The sequence below is a fragment of the Anguilla anguilla genome, chromosome 1, assembly GCF_013347855.1.
Source record: "Anguilla anguilla isolate fAngAng1 chromosome 1, fAngAng1.pri, whole genome shotgun sequence".
Taxonomy (NCBI): Eukaryota; Metazoa; Chordata; class Actinopteri; order Anguilliformes; family Anguillidae; genus Anguilla; species Anguilla anguilla.
Genome location: NC_049201.1, coordinates 4474130 through 4502078, shown reverse-complemented (window position 1 = coordinate 4502078; position 27949 = coordinate 4474130). Strand labels below are relative to the sequence as shown.

General features: G+C 41.8%; 2 protein-coding genes and 1 long non-coding RNA gene across 3 annotated transcripts in view; all 3 read right to left on the bottom strand.

The window, feature by feature from the left end:
* LOC118228817 (hemicentin-1-like) overlaps nt 1–27949 on the bottom strand; it is an 84872-nt gene that overhangs the window by 17997 nt on the left and 38926 nt on the right. The gene's annotated exons all lie outside the window — the stretch shown is intronic.
* On the bottom strand, nt 5–8735 carry LOC118228854 (sialic acid-binding Ig-like lectin 14). The gene is made up of 8 exons (XM_035420375.1): nt 8660–8735; nt 7982–8362; nt 7422–7718; nt 6874–7140; nt 5376–5642; nt 4085–4187; nt 1382–1532; nt 5–268 (listed from the first exon to the last, which is right to left on the bottom strand). The coding sequence occupies exons 1-8, from the start codon at nt 8721–8723 to the stop codon at nt 212–214; spliced, it is 1587 nt and encodes a 528-aa protein (XP_035276266.1). The 5' UTR covers nt 8724–8735; the 3' UTR covers nt 5–211.
* LOC118228860 lies at nt 10367–15198 on the bottom strand. Its single transcript, XR_004765558.1, has 4 exons — nt 15071–15198; nt 14922–14962; nt 14356–14448; nt 10367–10586 (listed from the first exon to the last, which is right to left on the bottom strand). It is a non-coding gene; the product is annotated as an uncharacterized LOC118228860 (long non-coding RNA).

The window sequence follows — 27949 nt, the reverse complement described above, 5'->3', positions numbered from 1 at the left end:
CTAAAATTATTATTATTTTTTAAATTATGTACCTTTGGCGCCATCTGGTGTCTGAAACCAAAATGGCACCCATTGGAACTAAGGTCATAAACGCATGAAATGAGTGTCCACTGATTACTTCAGAGAATACCGTAAAATATGAATGCTGAGTACACTGAAGCGCTTTTGATCTGGAAGCAGATGACCGACAGCTGTGATTGTCCTGCAGATCTCAGTAATTTTGGTACACATCGTCATCATATGAAGGCTGTCTCTTCATTTCCTGATACTTCAAAGCACAAACACACACACACACACAAAAACACAAAAACACACACAAAAGCAAACAAACAAACAAAAAGAAAATTAGCACATAAATATACAGCAGAAAATGTCTTCCCAAAAATTCTGGGAGACTTCGTCTGGATAAGGAGCACGTGCATTGTGGATTTTCACACAATAGTATTGTCCAGAGGGGCGACATAGCTCAGGAGGTAAGACCGATTGTCTGGCAGTCGGAGGGTTGCCGGTTCAAACCCCGCCCTGGGCATGTCGAAGTGTCCTTGAGCAAGACACCTAACCCCTAACCCCTAACTGCTCTGGCGAATGAGAGGCATCAATTGTAAAGCGCTTTGGATAAAAGCGCTATATAAATGCAGTCCATTTACCATTTACCAGAGGTGGAAAGTCCAGGGGTCAGAAAGAGAAAGTCCTGCCCTGTCCTACCTACAAGCTCAGCCAGCTGATTTCACCAATTAGTTCTGCTTCCTGGTTGAAGAATTGTGCTAATTTGCAAATCCATGTGATTGGAACAAAATAATCGGGGAGAACTTTTACTACCTGGACCTGGGTTTTCCACCTCTGGTTTTGTTGTTTTGCAGACGATGTGACCACTGGGCACGTTTTGAAGTGTGCACATATACACATTCATGCTGACATTTCTATTAATATAATTTAACAGACTCTCTTGTCCTGAGTGACTTTAAAAATTATAGGACAAGACAGCTTCATACCCATGTTTTCAGCAAGCAAAAACTCCAATGACTCCTGTCCACATAAGTTCCACAGACATTGTCTAATTTGACAGCTTTCATGAAATACGTTCCACGTGTCATGACTGCATGAATGGAAAATATCCGTAACACTTCGCCTTTCCTTGATTTTAAAAATCAATGTCTAATGGCTAACCTTTACATCCATTCATCCACCCATTATCTGTACCCGCTTATCCTGAGCAGAGCGTATCCCAGCGTGCATTGGGCAAGAGGCAGGAATACACCCTGGACAGGCCACCAATTTATCGCAGGGCCTTTTAAATCCTTTCCACAAAGTCCCAAAATCCTCAAGACACGTTCATTATGCAAGAGATGTGTGAAAGTGTCTTTTGAAGGATGTACTGTACCCTGAGTGCGTCTTCCACCTCGTAGATGCTCTCTGGGAGTGCATGGGCAGGAGGGCATGGACTCGAATTTGAGTACAAACTGTCAATCTTCACTTCCTCCTCTCCAGCACATTTCACTTTTTTTAGGGAAAGGTCTGCGTGTTTGGGGCGCCTGTCACAGAGAGGTGGAGGTGGAGGGAGGGAGAAAGAGAGAGGGGGGGAAAGAGAGAGAGGGAGGAGAACGAAGAGGGAGAGAGAGGGGGGAAGGAGAGGGAGAGAGAGAGGGGGAGGGAGGGAGAGTGGAGAGAGAGAGGGGGGAAGGAGAGAGGGGGGAGAACGGAGAGGAAGAGAGGGGGGACAACAGAGAGGGAGAGAGAGAGGGGGAGAGAGGGAGAATGGAGAGAGGGAGGGGGAGGGAGAGAGGGAGGGGTGAGAGAGAAAGTGAGAGAGAAGGAAATAGAGTGAAATAAAAGGAAGTTCAGCTAAAAGGAACAGCACTTTGGTAAAAAAAAATTATAACAAAAAGACATGCAACATTTGCTTGCATTCTGGATAAGCGACTGAATTTGTAGAATTAATTTTTTGGCACAAAATCCTGGTATCATCTTAATTTTCCCCATGTAAATAAACGACCTTTGTGCAAGACTTAAATTAATTAAGCATTATGACACTATCAGCATTAAAGTTACAATCTCGAAGATTTCCGTTTCGTTCTCTTTGGCGGTGCCAATGGCGAGAAGCGGTAATTGCAGGTGTGTTTTTGGACCTCACTTCCCATAGAGCAAACCGGACCCAACCAGTGTCGCCTGTTTGACGTCAGTCAGTTGGCACCTGGGCTACGCCAACTATTACACTTATTATTTACTGAATAAAAAATGGTTGTTATACAACTATGTACATACTCATTCATTGTCTAACATTAGACTAACTCAAGATGTCTTTACACTGCTGAGCTGGGTTAAAATGCTGCAGCAGACCTGGGGTAGAATTAGTGATGATCAATTTCCACAAACGTTCTTTATCCACCTTTTGCTCAGTATGAACATCTTTACACTGCAGAGAAGAATTCGCGGGATTCGCTGTGGCTCGTGCAATTATGTATCTCGTGCACAATGAACAGTCTTTTTCGTGAATGATTGTTGTGTGATATTTCTGAAACAACTGCCTTGTTTCTGGTTTTGCTAGCTAAACTGTTCGAGAATGAAGCTGAGCTGGGTGTTAAATTAGCAATCAGAATAAGAAGAATAAAACAAAAACAAAGGCGATTTCATCAAAAAAGGGCATCAAGGCTGAAGGAACATATGAGGAAGCGTAATAAAATAACAACGCTAAACCATACTGCCGTATTCTTTTATTTAGTTTTCTCCGGCTTGACATCTTTACACAGAAATCAGACCCGGCTCTGCTCCACCTATACCCCGGCTTTATTGCGATCAATATATTGATGAACTTGATGGCAATGTAAATAACGGTAACGTTAAGGCCAGTTCAGATCAATGTTTCGCAACGAGACGAAACGGTTTCAGAATGTTGCAGAGAAAATTGCAGCGGTGTGAACTGGTTAGTTGCAGAGCGTCTGAAGCAGAGACTGTAAAAAATAGCCGTTGCCTAGGGTCTCAAAAGACCCACCTTGTCAAATCGCCAAGTACAGCTTTAGAACGTTCACAATCAGACGTCTTGGAATTTTGCAAGTTGAATCCAGTCTAGTTGGGAATCATAGATCTGAACTGGGCTTGGCTTTAGTTAGCTACACTGCAACGTTGCAACAAGGTACCATTGCATTCGAGAGACGGTTTGCGAGGTCGGTACCGGGCGGTAGCGTTAGCTAGCGTTTTTTCTTAATTGTTAGCTGACATTAGATTGTGCTAATTACATTAGCTAGCTAGCTAACGCAACGTTACCTGATATGAGAGATGGATACTGTGCGCAAAGTTGTCTAAACTAATGTTGCCTTTCTTGACATGGTCCGGTAGCTAGCGTCAGCTGTGCAAATAGCTTAATTCATAGCGTAATTTAGTAATGTTACATTGTCATCAAATGTAATACGAAATCTACATCAACAAATAATATGACCTCTCATGTTACACAAAAACTTATTAGGGTTCCATAACCCGCTCCCTTTCTCTGTTATTGTAACGCTAGCAGACAACGGAAAAAACAGTACGCCGCTCACACAAGTGAGTTGAAGAGCAAGCCTGTTGCGTACACCTACCCTCTCTGGCGGACCAACCACTGATGGGTGATGGAAAACGCGTCACTAACTATGCGCCGCTTGTGATTTTTTCCCGGGAATGTCACCACAGACACCCAGTTCTATAATCATAAATAATAATAATAATAATAATTAATATAATAATAAGCTCAATCACCATTGTGTTACTTAATTCAGCGACAGATAGTGACTTAACTGAAATTTATTTTAATGAAAATCTTCGAGATTATTACTTTAAAAGCGCCTTGGTATAAATCTTGAATTAACTCTTGCTCACTACAGACTCCTAGATTAATGCACTGCAATTGTAATACTGGGCATATAGCCTGTTTCTGCAAATAAAATGACCTCAAACGTCTCCGTTAATATATGCTTAGATTTCAAGTAATCCGTTTAAATGAGCAAGCCATTTATGCGAGTATAATATGAGTACTCAAGTTACTATTACCCAATTGAAGTGACACACAGTGCATACAGTGACAGTTAAGCAAATGGGTAAATTTCAAACGTACCTTTTAGTGCGTTTACAATATAAAAATGCTCCCAATAGAAGACATATAAGCACAGCTCCACCGATTGCTCCAAGGACAATTCCCCACTTTCCAAAGTGCTCCACTGTCAGAAATACAGGCATCATCATCTTTATTATGAGCCATGGCAACAGTAGTCACAGTAACAGGAACCCAAACTCTTTGAGTTTGACACGCGTTTTGAGGCGGTGCAGTATAAAGGTTAGGAAAACTGGGCTTGCAGCTGAGAGGTTGCCATTACATTACCATTTATGTTAAATGAAAGACTGAGCTTCAGTCAAAATGATTAGTTTGTTTCTTGTATTCAGCAAGTAAAAAAAAAAAAAACATAAAATGGCATCTCCATACCAACTGACTCTTTGGAACGGTGGCACGAAGACAGCCCTTACTGAGCACAATAAACAAAACCAAGAATCTGGAGCTTGCCAAACCTCTTTGGAATTATGACTGGAAGAGGACGCTATTGTCAGATGAGACCAAAAATGAACGTTTTGGCCACACGCATTTATTTACTTCCTTCAAAATGCAGTCAATCTATACTTCTTTAACTGACAAATAAATTGCAACACTTCCTGTTTAGTACCACAACTGTACTCACAGATAAATTGATGTTTATCAAACCTGTGTTATGAAGTTGTTCCACTGATCTACATCGCTTTGGATAAAAGCATCTGCCAAATAAATGTAATGTAACGTATTGTAATGTTGCAGTGCATTTATAAGATCGTTAAATTGCACATCAGCCATTAACTCACCGTTAATCAATCCAGTTCTACCCAGACTTAAGTAACACATTCGCACATTCGAGCACTCTGTCCCTGTAACTGCAATCATAAAAATACTCAACAGTCTTTGCACTTGTCTCACAATGTGAACTGCTATAATGTGTATATTATCGCGAGCTCAATTCAATGCAAGGTGCAGATGTCACCCGGGCTCATTTCCCTAGCCTTCCACCTCTTTTCCCTAGCCTTCCCTTGATGTTTGTCTTCCCCCTCTCACACCCCCTTCTACCACCACTGCACCACCCCTGCATTTTCTGCATTTTTTTTCCTGCATTGTATGATTCATTGTATGTATTCATGTATTGTAAAGCGTCTTTGAGACCATGAAAAGCGCTATATAAAATAAATGTATTATTATTATTATTGTTATTATTATTATTAAATGAGCAAACTGAGGGACTGACATCATTAAAGTGCGTTTTTTTTTTTTTTTTGTGCCAGGGTCGCAGTCATGGCAACAATGCCACTATATAGCTAGCCACACTCGCCTGTGATAGGTAGCAGGTAGAAGGCGTCTCCGTGCTCATTGGTGGCATTGCAGTAGAAACGGTGGCCCCCGTCTCCCATTGGTCCAGTGAGGACAGACCTTAGGACCCGCCCACTGAGCGTGGACAACGTGTTGCCGCTCTCATTAGTGGAGGAGCCCACGGAGGACCAGGTGACCTTCGCTGGGGGGCTGGAGTCCACAATGCACTCACACCTCCACTGCCCGTTACCCAGGGTGCAACTGGAGTTCCGGAGAATAAGAGGGGCATCTGGAAGAGACACAGACAGACATGCGTGCACATCCTGAAAGGGTAAACAGATGCACGCTAAAAAAAAGGGTTTGAAACATACACATAATAAACATGTACACAGGAGCCCTTCATGGATGTTCAATCCCACAACGCACTGCTGCGGGTCTGTGAGTCAGGGGGTCTCAGATTAAATCATCTGAGATAAGATCATTTTCAAAACTTCATTTGATAAAACTTTTTTAATTAAAAAATTTTTATTTTATTTTATTGAAAGTCATTTTCAAACAATAACTGTAAAACATAAGAGGATCTCCTTTCTGCAACAACAATGTTAAATGCAAGACTGAGCTCCAGTCAAAATGTTGATACTTCCTCAATACAAACCAAACCAGCAAAAACAAACCATACATATTGGAACTGCACATACATAAACACCTGTTATGATTCACACCATAGGTGTTAAAGTTAAGGTTTCACACAAGAGGTGTGAAACCTGGACCCTTCACTTTCACCAGGGGGTGGAGCCAATGGGGTTCATCAGGGGAAAGGGGTGGAGCCAAGGGGGTATGTCAGGGAAAGTGATGGGGCTAATTGGGTACATCAGGGGAAATGGGCGGAGCTAAGTGGTACATCGAGGAAGAGGCAGAGCCAAGGGGCTATGTCAGGGAAAGGGGTGGGGCTATGGGGGTATATCGGGAAAAGGGTGGGGCTAAGGAGATATATTTGGGGAAGGGGTGGAGTTAGGGGAGTATAACAGAGAAAGGGGTGGAGCTAAGAGCTTATAACAGGGAAAGCTTTCCCAGGCACTACCGAGTCTAGGGGGCCCATAGAGGTGGGGTGTGTATGTTTGTGAAAGAGGGCCGCTTGAAAAAGAGATGACAGTAAACACACACACACACACACACACACACACTCACTCACTCACACACACACACTCACAATCACACACACACACACACACACACACTCACACACACACTCACTCACACACACACACATACACACACTCACACACACACACTCACTCACACACACACACACACACACACACACACACACACTCACACACACACACACACACACACACACACACACACACACTCACACTCACAATCACACACACACACACACACACACACTCACACACACACTCACTCACACACACACACATACACACACTCACACACACACACTCACTCACACACACACACACTGTAATCCCATAATCCCAAAAACACAAAGTACGCACACTCTTTGATGACTTCAAAGTCAGGCGAGCTGCCACTCCCCGCGCTGTTGCTGGCTTTGCAGCGGAACAGGTTCTGGTCGCGGCTCAGATTTGTAGCTGTCATGTCCTTAGAGGTGGCCTCCAATAGCTTGGGCTGGCCTTGATCCACACGGTACCACTGGAAGGAGGTCGCAGGGGGGTTGGCCTGACTGCTGCAGGACAGGGACACGCATCCGCCAGGTGGAAGTGCGTTTGGGGGTCCATGGACACTCACAGATTTCGGGGGATCTGGGGAAAGGATAACAAAAATGTGTAATTGGGCCAATAGGGATGCCTGGTCGGCCCACAGGTAGAGGGTACCAATGTTTGGCTGGCATTCTGGTGGAGCATTGCTGGAATGTTGCTGGGATGTTGTGACTGGCTAAATTAGGGCACACAACTATATAAATAAAACATTTTTTTTAAAATTTATTTTCTCCATTATTCCACATGAAATTTTTCTTTTGCCTGATAGTGCTTTGGTAAGTGATATGCTTTATGCTCAGGTTGCGGTAACCATGGCAACTCACAGGTAACATGGAGCACAATCTCTCTGCTGGCTGTCAGTCCCCCAGGATGTGTGACATCACACGTCACGCCCCTCCCATGGTCCGACGAGTTCACTTTCCAGGACGTCTCCACGGAGACGCGCCAACGCCCCGCCTCTTCCTTATTGTGGCTCCAACGGAGCGCCCCCGTGTGGTTGCGGAAGGAGACGGAAGGGGGGGAAGGGGGGCAGGTGTGGATGACATCACAGGACAGGCTAACCTCATCCCCCTCTGTTAGATTGTCGCCCATCACCCTTATCTCCGGCTGAGGGGCGTTCTCTGCGGATAAAACAAATCGCGCACATGCACATTTAAAGTGATAGGGATTTGTCTTCACCAACACAACACACTTGGTAACCAAAAAAAATTCTAAAAATGAAATAAAGATTAATTTAAAAAAAACAATTTGTAAGTCAAGGTGCGATGAGAGTCGCTGCTTCAGCATGTTTGGGCATTCCAACATGTCGAGAAAAAGGGGGGATAAACAGAAGGTAAAAAGAGTTTCATCACATCTGCTGGTTTATTTTATTTTTTTAATGTACCTGTAACCTCTAATGTCACCGTCTGATCATAGAATTTGCCGTCCAACTTATTTGGCGTAATCCACACATAGATCTTCTCAGCATTATGTGCTGCTCGTGTCCGGTTGATTTTGAGACTGCAGTTCCCCTCTCCCGCGCTGCCAATTAACTCCGTGCTGTCACGAAACTTATCTATGACGGCCCTCGGTTTGGATTCGCTGTATACCAGCGGGTAGCCACGACTGACGTACTGGTACCAAGTGACTTCAACGGCCTCGTTAGCGGTCGGGGGAGTGAAGGAGCAAGGAACGACGATGCAAGACCCGACCGGAGCGGACATCTGGTTAGGAATCGTCACTGACCACGGCTGTCCAGCCGCAGCCACACTCCAAACTGCCAGACCTGTTCAAAATAACAGAGACAGAAGAATTGCAATGCGGTAGGCTAAACACCAAAGGTCATAAATGTCCTTTTAATATTTTTACGATGGATAATATTGATATATGTTTTTTTTTTGCTATGTACACAGTATTATCTGGTCATCGCTGTCGAATATTCAACCAATTAAACACTTTCCCCATTAAATTTATGGGAGAGTGCTACAAGAACACAAAAACTGAACAACCCCTCATTACCCCTGCAGTTGAATTACCAAGATCCATAAATGCAAGCAATTCCAATTGCCGTATGTTACAGTACCTTGAATGACACTGCAAAGAACAGATGATCTCCTGAAGGAACCCATGAGCTCTGTATCTAACATAAGAAAAAGACACTGACTTCATGGGTCAAATGTAACAAAACAAAAAAAAAAAAAAATAGAAACAGACATGATTATTTACAGGATGAAAATGATTTTAGACTGTCTGGCAGCAGAAGAAAGAGGTACTAATCCCTGGTGTTTTATCAAATGTACAGTTTGAAAAACTGTGTTATTTCAAGATTTAACTTTGAAGACACATCATTTTATGCAGTTGATTGCTACATGACAAACATTCATTTCCTCAGAAAGATACTTTTAATTAGTTGAAAAAAGACACCACATAAGTCACTTCCTCTGTCAAACCAATTGACATACCTTCACATTCAGAAATATTATGAGTAGCCGAGCGATAAATATAATGTTCTGTGTTACGAACCTGCAGGATCTTGAAGTTGTCGTCTTGCTTTTGAGAAGTGCGTGTGATTTGCACGGGTCACGCACAGAGCTGCGTTCCTCTTTCAGAACGTCAGGATGGATGCAGAGCTGAAGATTATCTTCTGCAGGGCATGACTACTACGACACAAAACCGTGAACTCAGATAGCAATGAGTTAATCGCTGCGGCCAGCTCTAGTCTTTACACCACCCTAGGAGAGATTGGGGAGGGGGGGTGGTTAGCTCATACCCTCATCCCCAGCCCTAGATAGATCCCCCACCCCACCCCACCCCCCTCTTCTAGACAGTACTGTGCATTTTATTTTATTTATTTTAATGTTGGAATGTAGTTCAAAAATCCGGTGATTGGCAGCTCCTATGAACACTTGTTTTGTAAACTAATGCAAAATGGAGATGGTACACTGGGTATTAAGTAATGTATAATGTTGCCATTAATAAGGGATTTAATTTCTAAAATGTCTCATTTCATGATCAGACCCAAGAAAACAGGTGCCAACCATATATTTGACTGGTTTTAGCTAATCAAAGTGCTTTATTACAGCTAAAACCTGGACGCTCAGTGAACCTACAGTAGCTACCACCACTGCACTCCACGCTCTAGGGTATGATTTTAACATTGTGGACACACACACACATGCACACACACACACGCACGCACACACACAGACACACAAACACACACACCTGAGAACAGGCAATCAGGCAATGCGCTTTTCTACATATTAGTGTGAAAGTTTGTAGTTCTGATTCTCTGAACTCATTACAGGAATTGAGCACTCCTAAAAAAGTTCAACACGGAAAGGGGAACCATTGCTTCTTGAATCTCAGTTGATCGAGTGACTAATCATCCAAAAGTTCTCAAATGACTATATCCAATACATACATGATTTTATTCTTGGACATTCATTTAAAAATAAATTAACATACAATATCTACAAAAGAATTACATCTCTTAAAAGTTGTTCACAATAGCATTGTGAGTAAATTTATTGCAATTAAATTTATAAATAAATTACCTGAATTCAGTGGGAGCCATTTTATAAACAGACACATCACAGGTCTTGTCCTTTTATAACATAGAGTTGCAACCAGTAGTTATGGGCTTCAACCACTACTGAATATTTATTTATCTTGACATTACAGATATTAAATGTATCAAGCCCTTTGGAATCAATTTTACATATATAAAATGACAGTACTGCAAAAAAAAAAAAATTAAAAATACTGCATATCAGAAAGAAAAAAAAAACATTACAGAAAATTTTGAAAAAAAGAGGAAAATGAAGTTAAAAAATAATATAAAAGACAACACAAAATGTAACATATACACAGTACTGGACAGGTGAGGGGTCTGTACATAAGAGTGCTGCGTTTAGACGGTGGTGGCCATTCGTACAGCTGGGGGAGACACCTCATAGGGGAGTGTGGAGGACCGCTCTGATGGCAGGGTTCGTACGGTCATGAAAAACCTGGAAAAGTCATTGAAATTTAAAATGCAATTTCCAGGCCCTGGAAAAGTTATGGAAAATAATGTTTTTTGAAAAGTTTTGGAAAAGTAATGGAAATATAGCTAAAGTTGCATCAAATACAATTGCTAATTAATCCAATCATAAAAATGGTATGTATAGTAATAAAACGTAAATTGGCACGTAACCTTCGCGGTATTTTGGTGGTGAGAGAAGTTAATTCGGTCTGGGTCAGTCTGTTTGCAGGCACGCCCAACAGGCACGCTTCTGCTAATGTAGCAGTTAGTAAACGTAGGCCCCATTGTGCCAACAATATGCCAGGGAAGTGCAGCTTCAATAATATATCAGGGCTCGAAATTAACTTTTTTACTTGGTAGCACTGGTGCTCTCAATTTAAAAAAGTTAGGAGCACCCACCAAAATGTAAGGAGCACCAACAATATATGCAATAGATTTTTTATTGATAAAAAACGACAATATAACAGTACGGTTTACAAGTAACAGTTAAACTGTCACGCCTAAAATGTGTCGACTCTTCAAGGAATTGCGTGTTATGCATTCAAACGACAAAGCGCTTCTCGTCACAATAATACCACTAATTAAATCAACCGCCAGTAAACTGCATCGGAGAAATTAGCTGTTTCAACCGGGTCGCTACACAAAAACAACGTTAATGTTTAAAACCCTCGCTTCAAATTTTCAGCTTTCGATAACGCTAATAAATTGAACATAAACTTTTGTCTTCAGGTAACATAAGTAAACGCATTAGCTCTCTGTGTCGCGTGACAGTGGAGTGCTGCAGAAGGGAGTGATTGAAGGCTAATATTAACCAATTTAAAATCAGCATTAAAGGTAAGAATGTCAAGCTCACGATTGGTTAGAAGGGTCACCGTCAGCTCACAAGGCACATACTGAGTGTACTAACTAGCGAATGTACAGAGGAAGAGACGTTCGACTGAAAAAAGAAAAAAAAAGAAAGGTTGCACCAGAACAATTATTTGCACTCGCACAAATGCTCCCAATTATATTTCGAAGTCGCACAGATTAAATTTTGGGAGCATATGCGACCAAAATGGTCGCAATTTCGAGCCCTGTTTGAGACATTGACAAAATGTTAAACTATTCGAATTAAAATATGAAAGAATGTATCTAAGTGTGTCTGTCTGGTGTTTATTTGTTTTAGAGAGGCACCATATGTTTCAGATGCATACCTAATTTTACTTAGTGTTACAATAAATAATTTTAAATCGTCCCGCTGAGATAAAGTCATTTGTTTTGGTCATGGAAATTCAGTTAAAGGTTGTGGATAAGTCATGGAAAAGTCATTGAAAATCATTGGTGAAAAAGTGTATGAACCCTGTGATGGGGCCTGGGGGGGGGGGGGGGGGGGAATAAACAGATTAAATGAAGAGGCGAGGGGGGGGGGGGGGGGGTCCTGGGCCCTGTTTCCCGAAGCAGGATTACAGAGTTAGCGGGATACCTGCGCCGCATGTGGAACGTGGACCGAAGTGGAAAGAGCCGTTCTGGGTGACACTCTGCGCAGTGATCCAGGTAACTCAGGTAATCCTTCTACGTGAACTAGCCCCTCGACGAGGGGAAGACGTGACACTCCAGAACACATTCAGTTAACTCAGAACATTCTCACACTGTTATAACACTGGGGGAAAAAAAACATTCCAGTAACATTGTGAGAACATTTTAGCCGTGTTTCCACCGCAGGAACTTTACCCCGGAACTAGGAACCTTTTGAGGAACTCAGTGCGTTTCCACCAGAGGAACTAGGGTCTAACTTTAGTTCCGGGGGCTTTATTTTACCCCCCAAAAAGTTCCTGCTCGGGGGGTAGTACTTTACGAAAGTACAGGAACCTTTTGGGTGGAGCTTGCAGCGCTGAACATTTCTGATTGGTCGAGTACTCGCAGCATTTTTTTGTGTTTATTTTCAGCCGCCATGTTTAAAAATATGCAGCCACAAACCAATTTATTTTCATAATAACTTCAAATCAAACTTGTATGTTATGTGGCGCAGTAGCCTAGTTTTGGTTATAGCCTGCCAACGTCTTGGAATTATAACGTGTGCTCTTCAGTTCTTTTCTTGCTTTAGTATTTGTTTTATACATTTTTTTTATAAAAAGCATTCGTGCTGGGACAGCATATTACGTACCAAAATATTCAAACGGATTAATTCGGTTGCTGAATATTTTCTTCCGGATTTTCTTAGTTAGCCCGTTGTAATTGACTGCCGTTTGATACAGTTATGTGAGGTATGCGGTAGTTCTGCGTCATTCACATTGGTGATACAGTAAAAGCAAACTGGAAATCACCTTCCGCACTTTTTGTCAGGGTAAAATAACAGGTTAATTCTAGTAATCGTCCCTTTAGCTTTTTCAGACTGCCGTAATTTTACTCTGCCATTCTTCAATTCCACAAAAAGACCAGGAAGACTATGGACTAATTTATGGTGCATGGTTCGCATCTGGAGGGCACACTTCGCTGCTCGGCTAGCAGTAACTTCGAAGGAAAGCAAACGGTGGCTGTACCACTACTAATTTAAATTTTCACGCAAGTCCGAGTTTTCGTTCTATTCTTGTCATTTTGCGATTAGCCTACATGGAATTGACGATGAGAAAGTAATCAAACAGCAAATTGTTTACAATGTGTGCATGTTTTCTGCTGTTGTTGCCAGTTATACATATAAATGTGAATGTATTCTGTCGCTTCGGATGTCAAGACATTTTGGTACGTAATATGCTGTCTCAGCACGAATGCTTAGCATTTTATAAAACGAATACGAAAGCAAGAAAAGAACAGAAGAGCACACATTATAATTCCAAGACGTTGGCAGGCTATAACCAAAACTAGGCTACTGCGCTGCATAACATACACGTTTGATTTGAAGTTATTATGAAAAAAAATTGGTTTGAGATTTTTAAACATGGCGGCTGAAAGTAAAAAAAATAACACTGCAAGTAGTCGACCAATCAGATATTTTCAGTTCTTGCGCCACACCCCAAAGGTTCCTGTAATTTTGGAAAGTACTACCCCCTGAGCAGGAACCTTTTTGGGGGTAAAATAAAGCCCCCGGAACTAAATTTAGACTAGTTCCTGCGGTGGAAACGCTCTGAGTTCCTCAAAAGGTTCCTAGTTCCGGGGTAAAGTTCCTTCGGTGGAAACGTGGCTTAAGTGGAATAAACCCCTCCGGGCTGTCCCGGTTATTAGAAAATAATGTAGGCTACTTCGGTGGTAGTATGGGGTTACAGAAGAAATCATAGGACAGATGGACCGACGACAACATCGCTTTTTCATACGTCAGTGGGCTAATTTGCCTAATCTTCGCGGGACTTTAGACCGCGGTGGAAACGCAGACAACCATGGGCTGAAGGAACCTTTTAGTTCCTTGAAAAGTAGTTCCTGGGACTAAAACTTTTGGTGGAAACGCGGCTTTTGTGTTAGCTGGGATGCTGCTCTTGATGGGTTACAGAAGGTCTGCAGACTCAAGTTCTGGAGGGACTGGAGTTAAAAATGCAGACTCTCCAGGACTGGAGTTAAACCTGCAGACACAGCGCCCCCTCCAGGACTGGAGTTAAAAATGCAGACTCTCCAGGACTGGAGGCTGATGGCCGTGGGTTACTGCCTATATTTCTGGTGTTCTTATAACTGCCTTTAAACACTGTGTCACTTCAGACATTGCCACCCACAGCACTTGCAAAATTGCTACCTGTGATTGGCCCATGGGGAACGTTAGAGCCCGCCCCTTCCCCCTGTAGAATAAATACCTAGTGGAGGTTGTAGTCTGGGGGTCCTAAGCTTTTCATGCCTCCTGTCAGCAGCTTGTGTGGAGCATTCAGATTTGGCTGGGTCACGACCGCCTGGGTATAAGCAGGAGTATGTGTGTGAGAGAAAGGGAGCGTTGAGAGAGCGAGAGAAAGAGAAAGAGAGAGCCGGAAAGAAAGAAAGCGCAAGAGAGAGCTGGAGGGTGAGAGAGAGACAGCATGAGAGAAAGAAAGAGCAGGAAAAAGAAAGAGCAGGAAAAAGAGAGAGAAAGCAAGAGAGGGAGAGCTGGAGGAAGAGAGAGAGCAAGAAAGGGAGAGTGTGAAAGAGAGAACAGGAAAAAGAGAGAAAGCAAGAGAGAGCAGGAGGAAGAGAGAGCAAGAAAGGGAGAGTGTGAGAGAGAGAACAGGAAAAAGAGAGAAAGCATGAGAGAGCAGGAGGAAGAGGGAGAGAGAAAGAGAGAGCTGGAAAAAGAGAGAAAGCAAGAGAGTGCAGGAAAGAGAGAGTGAGAGAGAGAGAGAGGAGAGAGAGAGCTACTAGAGCGCACAAGTTTTTTTTAAACAAACATCACCCTGTCCACTGCCCTGGATACTGGGTACCTCGTCTCACGACCTAAAAAACAGAACACATGCTAAACCAATCAGCTCCAACTCTGAATATTTCATGATGGTGGTGGGAGATTGGTTATGAGGAGGCGATGAAGAGGGGCCTGGGTCTCACGTCTTCGCTTGTAGGCGCAACAGACGATGAGGAGGATGAGGAGGATGAGGAGGAGGATGGCGCAAGGGACCCCTGCCGCGATTCCCGCAATGGCCGCCTCGCTCAGACCTCCTGTGGCACAGAACACAGAAACACACCAAGTGTCAGACTCTGCGGGACGGGGGGGGACGGGGGGCTCTTAAAACCACAGCACCCCCCCCTGGCAGGACGGGGGGAGGGGCTCCTAAAACCAAGGCACCCCCCCCTGGCAGGACAGGAGGGAGGGGCTCCTAAAACCACATCCCCCCCCTTCAAGATCCTCAGCTGGTCAAAAGCCGAAACCTTCTGCTCTTAATTCTCTAACTGCAAGCCGGATGGTTTATTCTACCTGACATCTCCAATAAAGCTGAGTGCTACAGCTGCAGCAGACTGGCACTCGTATCCTGGGTGGAAATCTTTTTGAACGAGTGAACCAGCACTGGGTGTTTAACACCGCTCGCACCCGAGATCTCAAGCTCAAATCCTGGTGGGCCGCTGCTTCTACCCATTTTAGATGTCTTCCTGCACTTAAGTGCTTAATCTTGATCACTGATCAGCTGAAGAGTCTGCACACCTCGTTTCCAAGGCCTAAACTGGAGTTTGAGAGAGAGAGAGAGAGAGAGAGAGAGAGCATGTGTGTGTGAGAGAGAAAGAGAGAGAGAGAAAGAGATGCAGTTGACTGGAGACAGAACGTGTGGTGGTCCTCGCTATTGAAACTGTGAACATCTGTTCAGTGAAACTAAACCATTAGCGGAAAAACTGAAGTGATCAAAGCAAAACTAATGCAAGTGGCAACAAGCCAAACTTGTACTGTGTCAACAAGTTTCGAAAGGGGGGGGGGGGGATAATTGAGGAAGAATACTTGTACAAGATTTTAAAAAACCTAATTTGATCATGAGATTAGCAAACAAAAAACCAGCTTGCGCGCGGCCCCAGGGCTGAGTTTGTGAACCTGTCCCAGAGAACCGTGATCATTCACATCACAGAAATAGGCACGGCACACATTACATTACATTACAGGCATTTAGCAGACGCTCTTATCCAGAGCGACTTACACAACTTTTACATTGTACCCACTTATACAGCTGGATATATACTGAAGCAATACAGGTTAAGAACATTACATTACAGGCATTTAGCAGATGCTCTTATCCAGAGAAACTTACTCAACTTTTACACAGCATTTTACATTGTATCCACTTATACAGCTGGATATATACTGAAGCAATACAGGTTAAGTACCTTGCTCAAGGGTACAACGGCAGTGTCCTTACCCGGGAATCGAATCTGCGACCTTTCGGTTACAAGCCCAGCTCCTTACCCACTGTGCTACACTCCGTCCATCTCATCACTTCATCATCACTTATTTTCTCAGCAGATGCTCTCTCTACCCTTATCTACGGTAATTATGTGTGATTACGTGTTTCACTGCCTGTGCGCTTGTAACGGTATGCGTTACAAAAAGAGCTTATTGGCCCAGAGGGCATATTGGCTGGGATTCACTCAACATTTATCCTTAACTTGGATTTAGGAATTTAATGCAAGAATTATTTCTCTCTCTCTCTCTCTCTCAAATTCAAATTCAAATTCAAATTCAAATTCAAATTCAAATTCAAACTGCTTTATTGGCATGAAATACACTTGTACTTATTGCCAAAGCGTACACATAGAAACAGGAACAGGAAACATGAAATACGAACAACATTGTGGAAACGACAACAATGCAATCAACAGTGTGGCAATGGCCACAACGAGTAGGCTATACAATAATAAAATCATAACAATAATAATAATAACAATAATAATAATAATAATAATAATAATAATAATAATGTAAAAAATAAAAAAAATAAAAAAAATAAAGATATAAATTAATAAATAATTAAAATAAATATATTTGTGGTGGTCAACCAGTGTCCCTCAGATTATGGCAGGCCGAGATGTATTTTGCTGCTAGTGGAGCCGTTGGCCTTTCTCCTAGCAGGATTTGCATTTTTTCCTCATTTGTTTGGGAAAGGAAGTCTTTTATAATTAGAGAAAATTTGTTGAAATAATGTGTCCTAATTTCTGAATATTTTTCACAATGTAGGAGAAAGTGCATCTCTCTTTCCACCTCTCCTGTCTTACAGTGACCACATATACGTTGTTCTTTTGGTAACCATGTATTCCGGTGTCTGCCTTTTTCAATTGCAAGTGCGTGGTCACTGAGCCTGTACTTGGTCAGGATCTGCCTCTGCTTTGTATCTCTGACAGAGAAGAGATATTCAGCCAATTTGTAATTTCTTTTTAGGGTCCGATAGCAATCTAGTTTGTTTTGTGTTTTGGTTACATTATCCAATATTCCAGATAAGAGATTTTGGTCTGTTTCATTACTTGGTTTACTTTGATTTGTTGGTAAGCAGTGCTGGTATGAAGCTGGTCTGTGATTTGTGTTAGTTGGGTTAATGGGTTAGTCAGCTTAATTACCAGCTGACTGAGGGGACTCTTTTCATGACTGAGCTCTTGGGCTTTCATTGCCTTAAACTGCAATGTGTCTTGAGGACTTGAATTGAGGTGCATCCAGAATTTTAACGCTCTTTTTTGGATGTGAATCATTAATGGCTAATGGCCTAATTATGCCCTGCATGCATTATTTGGTGTTTTCCTTTGTACTTGTAGGATGTTTCTACAAAATTCTACATGCAGGGTCTCTATTGGATGCTTGTCCCATTTGGAATAGTTCTGCTGGCTGAGTGGACCCCATACCTCACTTCCATACAGTGCAATGGGCTGAATTACACTATCAAATATTTTTAACCAGATTTTAATTGGTATAACAATTTTTTGAAGTTTTCTTTTTATAGCATAGAGTGCTCTTCGAGCTTTTTCTTTTAAAGCATTCACTGCCATGTTAAAGCTCCCTGATGCTGTAATTGTCAGACCAAGGTACGTATAATTTAAAGTGTGATCTAGGGCGGTGTTGCCTAGAAAAAACTGGAACCTGTTTTCCTGACATCTGGCTTTTTTCTGGAAGATCATTATTTTTGTCTTTTTTAAGTTTACTGTCAGTGCCCAGTTCTGACAGAAATCCTCTACCAGAGCTAGGTTCTGCTGTAACCCTTTTCAGTGGGAGACAGCAGAACCAGGTCATCTGCATAGAGTAAGAATTTTACTTCCGTGTCATGTAGGAGGAGGCCCGGGGCTGTAGACCGTTCCAACTGCACCGCTAACTCATTAATGTAAATATTGAACAGTGTTGGACTCAGACTACAGCCCTGCCTTACTCCCTGTTTTGGTGTGAAGAACTCTGTTCTTTGGTCGCCAATTTTCACTCCACATTTATTTTCTGAGTACATTGATTTAATTATATCATAAACTTTACCCCCCACACCACTTTGGAGAATTTTGTAGAATAATCCGTCATGCCAAATCGAGTCAAATGCTTTCTTGAAATCAATGAAGCATGCAAAGATTTTACCATTTTTTGTTTTGTGGACGTGTTTATTTATTAGGGTGTGTAGGGTGTAAATATGATCGGTGGTACGATGATTTGGGAGAAATCCAATTTGACTTTTACTCAGGACATTGTGCTCGTTAAGGAAGGTTACAATTCTTGAATTGATGATACTACAAAATACCTTCCCCAGATTACTGCTTACACAAATGCCTCTGTAATTATTGGGGTCTAATTTGTCTCCACTTTTATAAATTGGGGATATAAGCCCCCGGTTCCAAATGTCAGGAAAGCATCCTGAACTCAGTACTTGGTTGAACAATTTAAGCAGAGCGTCATGCATTTCTGGGGTGCTATTTTTTAGCATTTCATTTCTAATTCCATCAAGACCACATGATTTTCTTGATTTTAGAGACTGGAGCTTTTCGATCAGTTCTTTGTGGGAAATTGGTTTATCCAATGGATTTTGATTATCCTTGATGGTTGATTCCAATTTGTTTAGTTGTTCATTAATCATAGTATGGTGTGTTTTCTGACTGATTTCACAGTATAGATTTTCAAAATATTGTTTCCAAATGGCTCCATCACTAATGGCTAATTCGTGTTGCTTTGCTGTGCTTAAATTGTTCCACAAATCCCAAAACTGGTTTTGATTAACTGATTCTTCAATATCATTCAGAGTTTTATTTATGTATTTTTGTTTTTTCTGTTTTAGGGTGTTTTTATATTCTTTAAGAGTTTGACAATACCTGAGGCGTAAATCAGAGTTGTATGGTTGGTTATGTTTTTGGTTTGATAATTTTCTTAGGTTTTTTCGAATATTTTTGCATTCAATATCAAACCAATTTTCATTTTTGTTCAGCTTCCTCTCTCTCTCTCTCTCTCTCTCAAATTCAAATTCAAATTGCTTTATTGGCAGGAAATACATAGGTACATATTGCCAAATATGAGAAAGAGAAAGAGAGAGAGAGAAAGAGATGCAGTTGACTGGAGACAGAACGTGTGGTGGTCCTCGCTATTGAAACTGTGAACATCTGTTCAGTGAAACGAAACCATTAGCGGTTTTCTCTCTCTCTCTCTCTCTCTCTCTCTCTCTCTCTCTCTCTCAGATTAAATCATGTCTTGTTTATTTTAAATGGTCACCCAGCACGATAACAGCCATCTCCAGCACTTAGCCTTAACCATGTCAAGGCCTTAGCTTCCCCTTTGCTGTTGTACAATTAGCTTTCCATCGATTCCACACATTCTCTTTGTCGTGTTGTCTGATGGAGTTTAATTTAATACTGTCCGCTGTACCATGGGGATTGTAGCGCTCAAGGCATTAAAGAAAAAACAACAACCCTGGTGAATCAACAGAATTCAAATACAGAATGCATTCATTAATCACCATGACAACGTCAACTTCCTGCACTGAGTCAGGGAACTCCTCTGTTGTATTAGAGAAAACAAATTGATATTTCGTTTTAATCTCCAGCTTTCATGTGCTATCCCATATAAATCTGCAAAAGCCACGTCACTCCATCAAAAACTGCAAATGGCCTTTGGAAATCGGTTGGGAGCCTTTCTGGTGAATTAGCTATTGGAAGGAATTGGCTAATTTTTGCACCAGACACTCAGTCTAGTTCACTACATTCCCCACAATGCCTGGTGAGTTGTCATGAAGAGCATTAAGAAAAGGGCGCTAGGTGAATTTGTTGTGTTATTAGCTCCCTTAATTGATCATTTAAGTGCTGAATAACAATGAATACTCTAGGACAAAGAACCCAGACCCCCCTCTTAAGGATTTGGAGGGAGAGCCACAGTTTCAACTAATCAGGGTTCGAATGATTTACCCTATGAAGACACATTATGTCAGAAATAGCTATACGTAATATGATAAATAAATGTTCCCTATTCGGAGAACTACTATATTTTCGATAAACAAAAGCTTGCATTTTCTCTAATGTTCTATATAGCAAGAAAGGGGGTTTCTCTAGAAAGGGGGTTACGTTTTAAAAAATATATACATTAATTACTCAATATATATTACTGACACACAGGTGAAGATGAGCTGGATCCTAATTAATGAAACTGTGTTTGGCTGATTATTGATTTAAATCAGCTGTTTAAACCTGTATTGTGTTCATGTATTTAAACTCAAAAAAGGAACAACTATTTTTCTATTTTTTCATTGATCAGGGGATAGGCTGTAGCAAAGTCAGAACATTTAGCAGCCGCTCCTATCCAGAGCAACTTACTCAACTTTTACACAGCATTTCACATTGTATCCATTTATACAGCTGGATATATTCTGATGCAATACAGGTTAAGTACATTACATTAAAGGCATTTAGCAGATGCTCTTATCCAGAGCGACTTACACAACTTATATTGCATTTACACTGCATCCATTTATACTGCTGGATATATACTGAAGCAACGCAGGTTAAGTACTTTGCTCAAGGGTACAAAAACAATGTCCCACCTGGGAATCGAACTTGCGACCTCTAGGTTACAAGACCAGCTCCTTACCCATCAGGTGTGAAAACTCCTGGTAGATGTATACTTGTCTACTACACACACTTCATACTAATTATTTATATATGATAATGGGCAACGGGTGTGCTGACTGTTTTCTAAAATTATTATTATTTTTTAAATTATGTACCTTTGGCGCCATCTGGTGTCTGAAACCAAAATGGCACCCATTGGAACTAAGGTCATAAACGCATGAAATGAGTGTCCACTGATTACTTCAGAGAATACCGTAAAATATGAATGCTGAGTACACTGAAGGGCTTTTGATCTGGAAGCAGATGACCGACAGCTGTGATTGTCCTGCAGATCTCAGTAATTTTGGTACACATCGTCATCATATGAAGGTTGTCTCTTCATTTCCTGATACTTCAAAGCACAAACACACACACACACACAAAAACACAAAAACACACACAAAAGCAAACAAACAGACAAAAAGAAAATTAGCACATAAATATACAGCAGAAAATGTCTTCCCAAAAATGCTGGGAGACTTCGTCTGGATAAGGAGAACGTGCATTGCGGATTTTCACACAATAGTATTGTCCAGAGGTGGAAAGTCCAGGGGTCAGAAAGAGAAAGTCCTGCCCTGTCCTACCTACAAGCTCAGCCAGCTGATTTCACCAATTAGTTCTGCTTCCTGGTTGAAGAATTGTGCTAATTTGCAAATCCATGTGATTGGAACAAAATAATCGAGGAGAACTTTTACTACCTGGACCTGGGTTTTCCACCTCTGGTTTTGTTGTTTTGCAGACGATGTGCCCACTGGGCACTGTTTTGAAGTGTGCACATATACACATTTATGTTGACATTTCTATTAATATCATTTAACAGACTCTCTTGTCCTGAGTGACTTTAAAAATTATAGGACAAGACAGCTTCATACCCATGTTTTCAGCAAGCAAAAACTCCAATGACTCCTGTCCACATAAGTTCCACAGACATTGTCTAATTTGACAGCTTTCATGAAATACGTTCCACGTGTCATGACTGCATGAATGGAAAATATCCGTACCACTTTGCCTTTCCTTGATTTTAAAAATCAATGTCTGGCTAACCTTTACATCCATTCATCCACCCATTATCTGTACCCGCTTATCCTGAGCAGAGCGTATCCCAGCGTGCATTGAGCGAGAGGCAGGAATACACCCTGGACAGGCCACCAATTTATCGCAGGGCTTTTTAAATCATTTCCACAAAGTCCCAAAATCCTCACGATACGTTCATTATGCAAGAGATGTGTGAAAGTGTCTTTTGAAGGATGTACTGTACCCTGGGTGCGTCTTCCACCTCGTACATGCTCTCTGGCAGTGCATGGGCAGGAGGGCATGCTCTTATATTTGAGTACAAACTGTCAATCTTCACTTCCTCCTCTCCAGCACATTTCACTTCTTTTAGGGAAAGGTCTGCGTGTTTGGGGCGCCTGTCACAGAGAGGTGGAGGTGGAGAGGGACAGGAAGAGGGGGAGAGGGAGGGGGGGAGAATGGGGAGGGAGAAAGAGAGAGGGGGGAATGAGAGAGAGGGAGGAGAACGAAGAGGGAGAGAGAGAGGGGGAGGGAGGGAGAGTAGAGAGAGAGAGGGGGGAAGGAGAGAGGGGGGGGGAGAACGGAGAGGGAGAGGGAGGGGAGGGAGAGAGAGGGAGGGGTGAGAGAGAAAGTGAGAGAGAAGGAAATAGAGTGAAATAAAAGGAAGTCAAGCTAAAAGGAACAGCACTTTGGTAAAAAAAAATTATAACAAAAAGACATGCAACATTTGCTTGCATTCTGGATAAGCGACTGAATTTGTAGAATTAATTTTTTTTTGGCACAAAATCCTGGTATCATCTTAATTTTCCCCATGTAAATAAATGACCTTTGTGCAAGAATTAAATTCATTAAGCATTATGACACTATCAGCATTAAAGTTACAATCTCGAAGATTTCCGTTTCGTTCTCTTTGGCGGTGCCAATGGCGAGAAGCGGTAATTGCAGGTGTGTTTTTGGACCTCACTTCCCATAGACCAAACCGGACCCAACCAGTGTCGCCTGTTTGACGTCAGTCAGTTGGCACCTGGGCTACGCCAACTATTACACTTATTATTTACTGAATAAAAAATGGTTGTTATACAACAACGCTATGTACATACTCATTAATTGTCTAACATTAGACTAACTTAAGATGTCTTTACACTGCTGAGCTGGGTTAAAATGCTGCAGCAGACCTGGGGTAGAATTAGTGATGATCAATTTCCACAAACGTTCTTTATCCACCTTTTGCTCGGTATGAACATCTTTACACTGCAGAGAATTCGCGGGATTCGCTGTGGCTCGTGCAATTATGTATCTCGTGCACAATGAACAGTCTTTTTCGTGAATGATTGTTGTGTGATATTTCTGAAACAACTGCCTTGTTTCTGGTTTTGCTAGCTAAACTGTTCGAGAATGAAGCTGAGCTGGGTGTTAAATTAGCAATCAGAATAAGAAGAATAAAACAAAAACAAAGGAGATTTCATCAAAAAAGGGCATCAAGGCCGAAAGAACATACGAGGAAGCGTAATAAAATAACAACGCTAAACCATACTGCCGTATTCTTTTATTTAGTTTTCTCCGGCTTGACATCTTTACACAGAAATCAGACCCGGCTCTGCTCCACCTATACCCCGGCTTTATTGCGATCAATATATTGAGGAACTTGATGGCAATGTAAATAACGGTAACGTTAAGGCCAGTTCAGATCAATGATTCGCAACGAGACGAAACGGTTTTAGAATGTTGCAGAGAAAATTGCAGCGGTGTGAACTGGTTAGTTGCAGAGCGTCTGAAGCAGAGACTGTAAAAAATAGCCGTTGCCTAGGGTCTCAAAAGACCCACCTTGTCAAATCGCCAAGTGCAGTTTTAGAACGTTTACAATCAGACGTCTTGGAATTTTGCAAGTTGCATCCAGTCTCGTTGCGAATCATAGATCTGAACTGGCTGTGGGGGCTGCAGCTCCTACGTTTGCCTTGGCTTAACTCGTGTACGTTAACTTGCGTTGGAAAAACTTCCACAGGACTCCGATGTAGTAAAGATAGAACACGCAATTTTATTCCACAGTTTGCATTATCTTCCTACAGGAGTATTCAACGTTAAGTTCTCCAAAATCTGTAAATCGTACTACGGTAAGAAAACCGTGTGGCTCGGTAGCTAATTGAGCTGCAACTGCACAACGCTCTTTTCGAATCCAGTCCTAATTCTCTTAAAGTGACGGTAACCTACGTCACCGTTTTAACTTCACAGAGTTCACAGAGTTCTTGTATTAAAAGTATTATGCTTACATTCAACAATTAAACAAAATACAGACTGCGCTTCTTTATCAACTAAAAAATATATAAATGTAACTTGGCTCCCACACTGGCCTTGACTTTAGTTAGCTACACTGCAACGTTGCAACAAGGTAACATTGGTACCGGGCGGTAGCGTTAGCTAGCGTTTTTTCTTAATTGTTAGCTGACATTAGATTGTGTTAATTACATTAGCTAGCTAGCTAACGCAACGTTACCTGATATGAGAGATGGATACTGGGCACAACGTTGTCTAAACTAATGTTGCCTTTCTTGACATGGTCCGGTAGCTAGCGTCAGCTGTGCAAATAGCTTAATTTATAGCGTAATTTAGTAATGTTACATTGTCATCAAATGTAATACGAAATCTACATCAACAAATAATATGACCGCTCATGTTACACAAAAACTTATTAGGGTTCCATAACCCGCTCCCTTTCTCTGTTATTGTAACGCTAGCAGACACCTGAAAAAATAGTACGCCGCTCACACACAAGTGAGTTGAAGAGCAAGCCTGTTGCGTCCACCTACCCTCTCTGGCGGACCAACCACTGATGGGTGATGGAAAACGCGTCACTAACTATCCCTCGCTTGTGATTTCTTCCCGGGAATGTCAACACAGACACCCAGTTCTATAATCATAAATAATAATAATAATAATAATAATAATATAATAATAGACTCAATCACCATTGTGTTAACTAATTCAGCGATAGATAGTGACTTAACTGAAATTTATTTTAATGAAAATCTTCGAGATTATTACTTTAAAAGCGCCTTGGTATAAATCTTGAATTAACTCTTGCTCACTACAGACTCCTAGATTAATGCACTGCAATTGTAATACTGGGCATATAGCCTGTTTCTGCAAATAAAATGACCTCAAAAGTCTCCGTTAATATATGCCTAGATTTCAAGTAATCCGTTTAAATGAGCAAGCCATTTATGCGAGTATAATATGAGTACTCAAGTTACTATTACCCAATTAAAGTGACACACAGTGCATACAGTGACAGTTAAGCAAATGGGTAAATTTCAAACGTACCTTTTAGTGCGTTTACAATATAAAAATGCTCCCAATAGAAGACATATGAGCACAGCTCCACCGATTGCTCCAAGGACAATTCCCCACTTTCCAAAGTGCTCCACTGTCAGAAATACAGGCATCATCATCTTTATTATCAGCCATGGCAACAGTAGTCACAGTAACAGGAATCCAAACTCTCTGAGTTTGACACGCGTTTTGAGGCTGTGCAGTATAAAGGTTAGGAAAACTGGGCTTGCAGCTGAGAGGTTGCCATTACATTACCATTTATGTTAAATGAAAGACTAAACTTCAGTCAAAATGTTGAAACTTCCTCAATTCAGTTCAGCAAAAACAAACCATACATATGGGTACTGCACACACACAAAAACAAATGATTCACACTTCTAGTGTTTAACTAATAATAACATCATGTGGTAGAGGCCCACAGTAGGGGACTTTTGGGGTGTTGAAGTTAAGCTCTGGTCTGTAGACACAGTAAGCTCCAGAATTATATAAATGGTTAAACATACCACTTAGCACTGTAAGGGCAATAATAAAAAGGTGTAAAACATATGGAATGGTTGCAAATTTGCCAGGAAGAGGAAGCAAGTGCATATTGTCCCCACGGATGGTGAGGAAGATGGTGAGGGAGGCCATTAATAACCCAAGGATCACTGTTTAAGAATTGCAGAGATTAGTTTGTTTCTTGCATTCAACAAGTTAAAAAAAACAAAACATAAAATGGCATCTCCATACCAACGGACTCTTTGGAAGGGTGGCACGAATACAGCCCTTACTGAGCACAATAAACAAAACCAAGAATCTGGAGCTTGCCAAACCTCTTTAGAATTATGACTGGAAGAGGACGCTATTGTCAGATGAGACCAAAAATGAACGTTTTGGCCACACGCATTTATTTACTTCCTTCAAAATGCAGTCAGTCTATACTTCTTTAACTGACAAATAAATAGCAACACTTCCTGTTTAGTACCACAACTGTACTCACAGATAAATTGATGTTTATCGAACCTGTGTTATGAAGTTGTTCCACTGACCTACGTCGCTTTGGATAAAAGCATCTGCCAAATAAATGTAATGTAACGTATTGTAATGTTGCAGTGTATTTATAAGATCGTTAAATTGCACATCAGCCATTAACTCACCATTAATCAATCCAGTTCTACCCAGACTTAAGTAACACATTTGCACATTTGAGCACTCTGTCCCTGTAACTGCAATCATAAAAATACTCAACAGTCTTTGCACTTGTCTCACAATGTAAACTGCTATAATGTGTATATTATCGCAAGCTGAATTCAATGCAAGGTACAGATGTCACCCGGGCTCATTTCCCTAGCCTTCCACCTCTTTTCCCTAGCCTTCCCTTGATGTTTGTCTTCCCCCTCTCACACCCTCTTCTACCACCACTGCACCACCCCTGCATTTTCTGCATTTTTTTCCTGCATTGTATGATTCATTGTATGTATTCATGTATTGTAAAGCGTCTTTGAGACCATGAAAAGCGCTATATAAAATAAATGTATTATTATTATTATTATTGTTATTGTTATTATTAAATGAGAAAACTGAGGGACTGACATCATTAAAGTGCGTTTTTTTTTTGTGCCAAGGTCGCAGTCATGGCAACAATGCCACCATATCGCTAGCCACACTCGCCTGTGATAGGTAGCAGGTAGAAGTCGTCTCCGTGCTCATTGGTGGCATTGCAGTAGAAACGGTGGCCCCCATCTCCCATTGGTCCAGTGAGGACAGACCTTAGGACCCGCCCACTGAGCGTGGACAACGTGTTGCCGCTCTCATTAGTGGAGGAGCCCACAGAGGACCAGGTGACCTTCGCTGGGGGGCTGGAGTCCACAATGCACTCACACCTCCACTGCCCGTTACCCAGGGTGCAACTGGAGTTCCGGAGAATAAGAGGGGCATCTGGAAGAGACACAGACAGACATGCGTGCACATCCTGAAAGGGTAAACAGATGCACGCTAAAAAAAAGGGTTTGAAACATACACATACACATAATGGCCTGTAAATAGATGATGAGTCACGAATGCACTTTTGCGTCATGTCCTTACGAACCGGGATACTCAAATCTGGCCCTCAAAATCAGTAGCACTGCCCTTTTTCTCTCTCGTCTGCCTGACGGTCCATAGTCCAATAATGCCTCTGATTGGCCAGAGATTTCAGTCACCTGGTGCGTCAGGTTTAAATCACTCCCTGAGTAGAGGGGAGGAATGAATCCGGTAGTACTGCTGCCCCGGAGGCTAGATTAGATTACCCCTGCTCTATACACTTGCCCCATGTGTCTTACACAGGGCCCTAAATCAGGGGTCTCCAATGCTGTCCAAAAAGGGCCGGTGAGGGTTCAGGTTTTTGATGTAGTCCAGCGCTACATAATCTGATTCTACAAATTAACCAATCATGATCTTCAGTCAAGACCTTATAAGTAGAGTCAGGGGTCTTATGATAGGTCCCTGTGTATTATAAAATGTACGCAGGTACATCATCATAACTGCACTGGCCCACATTGCCCCTGGCCATAGCCCATTACTGCAATTGCATAGCCATTC

Coding starts and splice junctions, on each gene's coding strand:
- LOC118228854 (XM_035420375.1), bottom strand. CDS start 8,723: ATGTTAGATACAGAGCTCATGGGTTCCTTCAGGAGATCATCTGTTCTT. Junction 7,719..7,981: donor GGTGACATTAGAGGTTACAG/GTACATTAAAAA, acceptor TTTTATCCGCAG/AGAACGCCCCTCAGCCGGAG. Junction 1,533..4,084: donor TATTGTAAACGCACTAAAAG/GTACGTTTGAAA, acceptor TCTCTGTGACAG/GCGCCCCAAACACGCAGACC.